Here is a 9,926-nt window from a genome sequence, read left to right as displayed (position 1 = left end):
TTTAAAGAGGGTATTATCCTCACAAAGGATAACCTAGCACGCCGAAACTAGAATAATAGTAAATATTTGTTGTTTTGTCATAATGTAGACTATTTAACACTTTGTTTTTTAGTGTGCCAAGTTCCTATGACGTGCTTTGCATAATATTTTTGGCGAATCTCCATCTCTAAACATCTTTAGGCCTTGTTCATATGATGGAGATTAGAACAGACTGAAAGGGGTTAAATCCCCTATAAGTTAAAAATCTCTATCAATCCACTTTCATCCTCTTAATTTAGTCCCCTTGGGGAGGATATTAACTGAACAAAACCTACATAGATTGGAGGGATTGAATCACATCATCTTTCCAATCTCTCTCTCTCTCTCTCTCTCTCTCTTAAGTTTCTTTGCAATCCCTATGAGAAAGGATTAACTCAACAAGCCCTAATAAGATGGTCTTTCTCCATTCGTAAAATCAGTATAAATAACTGCTGGAATGGATGGAGGGTTAACATTCCATGTAAGTGGAGTGGACTTTCTTGGTACAAGACAACACATTATTAATTAGTTACCATCAAGAAAATACGTCAATGGACCAACCATGTAAAGCTCTGTTTAGATTCCATGGTCCAAAGTTTAGCCACTAAGTTTTAGCTCTCTTAAGGCCCCTAAACAGACAGGTATAAACTCTAAAGTGTTGTGTGGGAAATAAAACCTCCACTCCAACCCTAGACCAAAAAAATCTTTGCTCTCTCTCCTCTCTCTTGTTATGTTTACTCATGTACTTTTTCCCTCCATTTCAAACAACTCCAAGTATTAATTCATGTGTTTTAGAATCCTATAGTTTTTTTTCACTTTTCACTCTATCTTTTTTGTTATTTTCTCCTTTTTGTATTCCTTTATTCTAAACAGACCTTAGTAGCGAACTAAACTTTATACTATAGGAACCAAACATAAACTAAGAACTCTGTTTTACTATTATCGCAGACTGGTTGTCTTCATTGACTAGGTCTCTCGGTATGTTTTGTTTTGTGGTTATTATGATTACGGACGTCTTCGGCCTTAGGACTACTACGTCAATTTTAAGTGTTACTGTAGGACTCGTGTTTGTCAATTTTTTTCAATTTGATTAAATTTATAAAAAAATATTAGCAATACCTCGAGACAAGTTTATTATAAAAATATATTAAACAATTACTCTAATAATAATAATAATAATAAATACATCATAATATTAATATTAACATTTTCTTATATATATTTGGTTAAAGTTAAAAATATTTGATTTTCCGAAATTGAGAGAATGACACTTATTTTTAGATGGAGAGAGTAGATGTCCGCCCATTAGTTATATTGTTTCATTTTTATTTTATTTTTGTTCTGTGGTTATATATATTATGAATAAAGCAATTACCACTAAGCCGTAGAGGCGACGAGAGAAATTAATTTCTGGTCAGCGTAGATGGCCGATACGGCGATATGGTTGAGACGTAACTGACGGCGACGGGTGGTGGATGCTGCCTGTGAGTGCGACGGCGTTAGGTGGAGAGGTGACGTGTGTGGCAATCATTTCTCGCATCGTGCCCGCGTCGTCAGTCCATTTGGACTTCCGTAGCCTTGTTTACTTTGAGCAAATTTTTTTATTGGTTATTATATTACTTTTGTTTGTATTTAGTAATTATTATTTAATTATAAATTAATTAAGTTTAAAAAATTTATCTTCTAATTACCGATAAATTATATAATTAATTATTTTTAATCTATATTTAATATTCTATGTATGTGTTTAAAAATTTGATGTGATAACGTCTAAGTAGAGAGGTGACGTGTCATGGTTCTTTTGTCTAGGAGAGTGAGGGCCGGAGGTGGCCCCGCGTTGTGCAGGTCCGTTTTCAGGTCTAAATTTGACGAGGCCGCGGCGATTCCCACAAAATCATAAATATTAAATTTTGTAATAAGCGTAGATGAAGGAACCATGACAGTGATCATCTTTTTCAAACACAAAGCACACATAAGACGACCAACTAAAACCCCAATATTAGTTCAGATAAACTCGTTCGCTTGTCTTATCAGTCGTACTTTTTCTGCCAGCCAGCAGTGTTTTTCGCTCACAATAAATCAGCCAACAGTAATTCAGACATGACTCACGTAGGCTTTTTGCTAATGTGGCAAGTAATTCAATGAAGAGAGATAACAAAAAATTAGAAACCATTTCTAAGATAGAAACCATGCTTCACGTGCAACGAAGGAGTTAGCCGAAAACCATCTGAGATTACGTTGGGGAGGGGGGAGGAGCGCATGGTTTCCATCAGTGATTGGGGATACCATGCACGCTGCCGGTGAGAGATAGCGCGGCCACTGCAACACTTGCTTGTGCGGTTGCTGGTGGGAGCTTGTGCGCCACCGCCACTGGGACCTCACAAAGGTTGGTGGTGGAGCTCATGCGGACACTGCCACACATGCTCACGCACCGCCGCCACTCAGAGCTTGCGCACGTGCCGCGACACGCTCATGTGCCACCACCGATATCTCGTGCAGCGTGCTGGGACCTCGTGTGATCGCTAGAACCTTACGCTGTCGTCGGGCAAGGTGGTGGTGGTGGTGGAGGAGGAGGAGGAGGAGATGGTGCCTGGTGTAGGCGGAGCGGACATGTCTCCATAGTTTCTCAAAACATATTCCTAAACCTACTTGTTTTTCCTAAAAAATAGAGAAAGATTGAAATATGAGTTGGATTAGTAATTAATGCTACATATTCAACAACCACTCGAAGTGAGTTATGTAATTCTATATGTTGGGCTTGCTTAGATCAGTTAGAGCTAATTAGCCCAAATTAGCTGGGATTGGTGAGTTAATTAGTTGGCTAACAACTAGTTGGAGGCTTGGTTAGAGGTTTGTTTGAATGGGCTAGAGTTAAATTTGACTACTAGCTAACAATTAGCTCTATGCATCCAAACATATCCTTATTTGGCTAGACTATTCAATATTTTAGGTTGACCTAAGAAAACTACTCTTTCTAGTCAACTTTTAGCTTGACTATTCAAAATGGATATATAAACGTGCACTACAAGAATAGTGTTGATCCGTGACAGATTTTTTTATCATAGATTTAGACTTGGGCTTGCTTGAAGCACATCCTTGGGCCCAGTTTCTGTGACCATATTGAAGAACCGTCACAAATTTGCATGAAGTGCTGACGTGGCCATGACCGTGTGCCTAAAATTGCCTGAAATCCAAATCCGTCATGGATGGGCATTCGTGACGGATTTCGAGCCTTTTGTAGTTTTGTGACAGATTGAATCCGTCAGTACCTTTGGACAATGTATAGAATATTAAATATAGACAAAAATAAAAACTAATTATACAATTTGTTTCTAATTTGGGAGACGATTTAGTTAGTTCGTGATTGGACAATAATTGTCAAATACAAATGAAAGTGTTACAGTAGTCAAAGCAAAAAAAATTTGCGAACCTAAAAAGGCCTTAGTAAAGTAAAGTAATACTAACATGTGGGATCTTCTAAATGATTGTGTTATATACAATGAAGTATCACTTAAAATTGAATTGAATTGAAAATGGCGCGTATATATATAAAAGCAACTCCAACAGAGATGATAAAAATAGATGGCTAAACTTATGATTTAGCCAACCTCTAAAATAGAAACCCCAACAGAAAAGGAGGAAACTCCAAAAGCCTTTCCAAATGGGTGAGGCGAATGGCTAGTGGCACATACAAGGTATATCTAGCAAGCAAGAACTCTAGGGTACATAACTTGCTATTTTAGAAAATTAGATACAATAGTTGTTGGACTCTCTTTTTCAAAATACTCAAATATAGATTACACAACATGAATAGCTCTTTTTGTTGGAGTTGTTCTAAGTGTACTCAACTTTACAAGATTAAATTAACTTAACGAAAATCAATACTATGCGATTCAATATTTAACAATGTATTTGAATTCTTAATAAAGTATACAATTCTTTTAAGAAATAAAATAAGATAAAACCATGATTTTTTTTGGATTGATCAGTTATATTACTCGATCCTGTTAGGTAGAAAGATCATACTACCTGTTATTCCGATCGTCGAAAATAACCTTGGTCAAGCTATGCCTACTTAAAAAATGAGCAAGGAGTAATTGAGTACTAATTAAATACATACAGTAAAATAATACCACAATAATAATAATAATAATAATAATAATAATAATAATAATAATAATAATAATAATAATAATAATAATAATAATAATAATAATAATAATAATAATAATAATAATAATAATAAAATACTTGTGAAAACCCACGACCGTTGCCACTGCCACGGTCGTCGCTGAACTAACCCGGCCGCTGGCACGGGCCAAAAAGTCCAGGCGTCCACAGCTCATCATCATTTTATTTCTCGCTGAATTTGTGCACAAAATTTATCAAATCCTTGGCACGGTTGCAAACCCAAGCCAAAAAAAAAAATCGACAACCAGTCGGAATTTTCTCCGACAATAGTCCTACTATTCAGCTCACGCCTGGAACACATCACTGTCATGGCTTTGTAGCTAGTGAACTGAATTTTCTGAGCGCACACAACGGCATCACCGGCCGGTCACACTCACAATCACAACCACTTCGGCCGGCTCTTTGGTTGCGTTTGCGCGAGCACATCTCCCAAATCTCTACGCACTTGACACTCACGCTAAACCTACCTAATTAACGCATAGATTAATCATGTCATCACCAACAACGCCACCAGAAAAAATGGACCCTACTTACACTACTACCTACTTATCATCTTAAAATCACTGTCCATGCATTATTATTAGCATGCATATATAGGAGATTAGCAGTATAGCTTTTTCTTAGTGCCATGCATCTTTCATGCTACCTTTTTTCTTCCCAAAATTTCAATCCATTGTTAAATAAAATGCAAAAAAAAAGAAAAGAAAAGAAAACAGTTAGTAATTAATTGACTAATTGGTAAGCTAGTGCGTGATTTGGTGTGGTGGTTGGTGAGCTCTCCGGCCCCATATAACCCCCCTCCCTGCTCCTCCTTCCTCCTCGCAGCAGCAGCACACGCCAACACTTGCCAAGCTCTCGCGTCGCTCAGCGCTAGCTCCTAGCTAGTATCTTCTTCCACCGGGCACCGGCCGGCCAGCCGTCGTCAGCTAGCTAGCTAGCCATGGGGTCGACGGCGGAGGACGTGGCGGCGGTGGCGGACGAGGAGGCGTGCATGTACGCGATGCAGCTGGCGTCGTCGTCGATCCTCCCCATGACGCTGAAGAACGCGCTGGAGCTGGGCCTGCTGGAGGTGCTTCAGAAGGACGCCGGCAAGGCGCTGGCGGCGGAGGAGGTGGTGGCGCGGCTGCCCGTGGCGCCGACGAACCCCGCCGCGGCGGACATGGTGGACCGCATGCTCCGCCTCCTCGCCTCCTACGACGTCGTGAAGTGCCAGATGGAGGACAAGGACGGCAAGTACGAGCGTCGGTACTCCGCCGCCCCCGTCGGCAAGTGGCTCACCCCTAACGAGGACGGCGTCTCCATGGCCGCCCTCGCGCTCATGAACCAGGACAAGGTCCTCATGGAGAGCTGGTGAGTAGTCGTCGTCAGAGCACATCTCGCCCCACCTCACCATTTCATCTGTAGATCAGTTGTTGCTTTGCTGTTGATATGATGCTGGCGTGCTAGCTGCATGATGATGAGCTCGCTCATCATTAGTACTAGCTAGTGATTTATTTTGTCATTTAATTTTTTCCAAGTAAAATTGATTGAGGTGCACTACTAGTACTAGCTGCTAGTACAAAGCTGGCAGTAGTTAAGTTATCCATGATATAATATTTGACTAAAACAAAAAAAATATTTTTTTACAAAAAAAGGGAAGTAAGCTCAAGTTCTTCCTAAAAAAATGTAGAGTAGGATGGAAAAGTAAGCAAAGGACGGACCACTTGTCATCTCCACTATCCAGTGGGCGAGACTTCGGCGAACCTTGGAGAAGGAGAGCATTATTGGCCAACTCTCTCTCTAATTTTTTTTTCCTGGATTCGCAAAACTGGAGCCGTCGATCGCCGGACTTATTACTGACGGCTCACATGGATCATGGAATTCTGCGAAATTCCTGATCTAGACTTTTGCGAAACTCCGTTCAGTCATTCACCAACTGATGGTGAATCTTCAGACTCTCAAATTGTTTGGTGTTTGGTGTGTGTGAAGTGGGTGTAGAAAAGAGGCAGTTGGACCACAGGCGACTGACTGACCCATTACCATGTCACTGATGCTGATAGATTCTTGCCCTGTTCCTTTTAGAAACTTTTGCACAGATCGATATCTGTAGCAGTTTTCCTTTCATGCAATTTTTGACTAGTTTAAAATGTTCAGACCGGACAGTGACTTCAGAGTTCAGACACATGGGCCTTGTTTAGTTAGGCCCTGTTTAGTTCCCCACAAAAAAAAATTTCATCCATCCCATCGAATCTTTGAACACATGCATGGAACATTAAATGTAAATAAAAAATAAACTAATTACACAGTTTGGTTGAAAATCGCGAGACGAATCTTTTAAGCCTAGTTAGTCCATGATTAGCCTTAAGTGCTACAGTAACCTACATGTGCTAATGACAGATTAATTATAGTTAATAGATTTGTCTTGCAGTTTCCTGATGAGCTATGTAATTTGTTTTTTTATTAGTTTTTAAAAACCCCTCCCGACATCATTCTGACATATCCGATGTGACATCCAAAAATTTTTCATTCACAATCTAAACAGATCCTTACCAAAAAAATTTTGCAAAATCTTTCAGATTCTCCGTCACATCAAATCTTTAGACGCATGCATAAAATATTAAACATAGTCAAAAATAAAAACTAATTACAAAGTTTAGTCGGAATTGACGAGACGAATCTTTTGAGTCTAGTTAGTCTATGATTGGATAATATTTGTCAAATACAAACAAAAATGGTACTATTTTTATTTTGCAAATTTTTTTGAACTAAACAAGGCCATGGCAGCAGTAACAGTCCATTATTCTACATGGGCATGGCGTTGTGCTGTAGTGCCTGCAAGTAGCAGTTGTTACCATACACACATGTCTGTTCTGCATCATCACTCTGGTCCATTCCGAAGTGCTCAAGCCTATAACATCCCTTTCCATAATTAACCATACGTGTCTAGTAGCATAGTTATCAAATTCTTGCAAAAACACACACATATCTGACTATCTGTACAATTCATCAAAATTCTTAGAAATTGAAATCCATGTCGATCGATCAGTGCTGTGTACGTGTCTCATCACTATCTATCTATCTATCTATCTATCTATCTATCAATCATCACAGGTACTACCTGAAGGACGCGGTGCTTGACGGCGGCATCCCGTTCAACAAGGCGTACGGGATGACGGCGTTCGAGTACCACGGCACGGACCCGCGCTTCAACCGCGTGTTCAACGAGGGCATGAAGAACCACAGCGTGATCATCACCAAGAAGCTCCTCGAGTTCTACACGGGCTTCGACGAGTCCGTCTCGACGCTCGTCGACGTGGGCGGCGGCATCGGCGCCACCTTACACGCCATCACCTCCCACCACTCCCACATCAGGGGCGTCAACTTCGACCTCCCCCACGTGATCTCCGAGGCGCCGCCGTTCCCCGGCGTGCAGCACGTCGGCGGGGACATGTTCAAGTCGGTGCCGGCCGGCGACGCCATCCTCATGAAGTGGATCCTCCACGACTGGAGCGACGCGCACTGCGCCACGCTGCTCAAGAACTGCTACGACGCGCTGCCGGAGAAGGGCGGCAAGGTGATCGTCGTCGAGTGCGTGCTGCCGGTGACCACCGACGCCGTCCCCAAGGCGCAGGGCGTGTTCCATGTCGACATGATCATGCTCGCGCATAACCCCGGCGGCAGGGAGCGGTACGAGCGGGAGTTCCGTGACCTCGCCAAGGCCGCTGGCTTCTCTGGGTTCAAGGCCACCTACATCTACGCCAACGCCTGGGCCATCGAGTTCATCAAGTAAAAATGCAGACAGAGTCCTCCGTACGTCGCTCGCTGCGATGAGATGGCACATGTCATGGATGGTCCTCATCGCCGGCCGGCTCCATCGCCGCCGTCTTCTTCTTCTGGTTGCTGCTGCTACTGCTGTCGCACATGCATCTACTTTTGCTTACTTTGCTTTCTTCATTCATCGATCCTGCATTATAATTAATGGCCTAGCCTGCCTCCGATGTCCGATCCATACATGGTGGCCATATATATCTTTGGTTCGTCTTGTTGAGCTGTTGCATGTTCTTGGATTCTAAATTGCTGTCGAATTGTCTCTGCGCCATGTACCAGTAATAACAATCAAGGTTATACTTACTATATACAATGACATGCATGCCGGTTTATTTCTCTATCTGTTTTTTGGTGAAATCCACAACTGAGTTCTTCTGTGTTTGATGAATTGTTTCTTTCACAACAAAAAATTAAATAAAAATTGTACCCTTCTTATAGTCAATCAAAAAATGAAACACAATTTCTCAAGCGCTGCCTCTGTCAACTGAATTTTTGAGCGTCGATCTGACTCGTGCGGCCCTCTCCTTCGCCTGATCTGCCTTCACCGCCGCCACCACCCTCTCCTCCATTGCCTTAATTGGCCTCCTCCTTCCTTCTCTTACCCTCGCCGGCGCCATCGTGTGAGCGCGGCGACACCTTTAGCTTCGTCTCCATGTCTGCCTTGATCTCCACCACCTCCGGCTCAGGCTCGGGCCGCGGTGGGTCGGTGAGCTTGGTGCGGCGCATGCATGAGCGTGCTCAGGTAGCAGTTGAGGCACTCGAGCTCCTCGAAGGGCGGGGTCCATGGGTGCTGGCGTGCGTGCTCCAGGCGAGAAGCAGCTAGCCTGCCTGCGGGCGGATCCTCTCCCATGACACTGACGGCACTCAGCAGCAGTGGTGGCAAGGGACATGGCGACCCATGTGGGAGAGGAGACGACCAGATGGGGGATGGGAATAGGGAATTTGTAAATTTATAAATTTGTGAACAGTTGGATGATATTTCCTCCATTTCAAATTATAAGACGTTTGACTTTTTTTGACTGTAAGTTTGACCATTCGTCTTATTCAAACAATTTATACAAACAGAGTCAAATTTAAGTCATGCTTGTAGAACTTTTATTAGTAAACCAAGTCATGACAAAAAAAAGTAAAATTTTGCACAAATTTTTTAATAAGACGAATGGTCAAACTTGGTATTAAAAAAGTCAATCGTCTTATTATTTAGGATGGATTTAGTATTTGTGAACAGTTTGACATATATTTCTCTGGTATCTAGAATCCATAGGATTTTTTTTTTAAAAAAAAATTCATATATTTGTTTGAGATCTACAATTATCCCCAAATTACTTCATTTTGCCCAATAAATTATACTGGAAAAATTATTGTACATATAGTAATAAAATAGTTTAAATATAGCTATAAGACAGTGTAAGAGCATGAGCAAAATCAGTTGTTGAGAGAAGCTAAAATAACCTGTTATTAGCAAAAAAATAAAAATAAAAAATAAAAATGTGACTGCGATGCCTCAGCAGCAGCATGTATATGGATCGAAAAAACAGTTTGCGCCTCCTTGGGAGTTGGGTTCTATAGGATGTTGTTGTGGGATCAGTCCAATCATGAGCTTGGGCTTATTCTTCGGCCCAACTACAAACCTTTAGGACAGCTGTGTTAAAAGAGAGAGGTTTACATACTGAAACTAATAGATACGAACGGATAGATAGCCTGTTTGCAGGGAATACAAAGAGCGGCTGACCTAGGACTAGGAGTACAAAGAATAGTTTTGGAAATGGATGCCTCCATGGTGGCACAGGCAGTTAAGTCTACGGGCTATGATATTTCCTCTGCAAGTGGTCTTATATGGGAGATGAAAAAATTGTTGGCTTGTAATTTTATCTCTCTTATGGTAAATCATATCCCTCGTTCATGTACTC

At 41.6% G+C, this 9,926-nt stretch overlaps 1 protein-coding gene across 1 annotated transcript; it reads left to right on the top strand.

The window, feature by feature from the left end:
• On the top strand, positions 5,015 to 8,356 carry LOC8069622 (caffeic acid 3-O-methyltransferase). Its single transcript, XM_002445038.2, has 2 exons — positions 5,015 to 5,559; positions 7,300 to 8,356. The coding sequence occupies exons 1-2, from the start codon at positions 5,150 to 5,152 to the stop codon at positions 7,976 to 7,978; spliced, it is 1,089 nt and encodes a 362-aa protein (XP_002445083.1). The 5' UTR covers positions 5,015 to 5,149; the 3' UTR covers positions 7,979 to 8,356.

This window comes from Sorghum bicolor, chromosome 7, assembly GCF_000003195.3.
Source record: "Sorghum bicolor cultivar BTx623 chromosome 7, Sorghum_bicolor_NCBIv3, whole genome shotgun sequence".
Taxonomy (NCBI): domain Eukaryota; kingdom Viridiplantae; phylum Streptophyta; class Magnoliopsida; order Poales; family Poaceae; genus Sorghum; species Sorghum bicolor.
Note: the sequence above shows the minus strand (reverse complement) of the source record. Positions and strands in the feature narration are given on the sequence as shown.

Excerpts from the sequence above, each read along its gene's own strand:
- LOC8069622 (XM_002445038.2), top strand. The coding sequence starts at position 5,150 with ATGGGGTCGACGGCGGAGGACGTGGCGGCGGTGGCGGACGAGGAGGCG. Across the intron at positions 5,560-7,299 it reads AAGGTCCTCATGGAGAGCTG|GTACTACCTGAAGGACGCGG; the intron begins GTGAGTAGTCGT and ends CAATCATCACAG.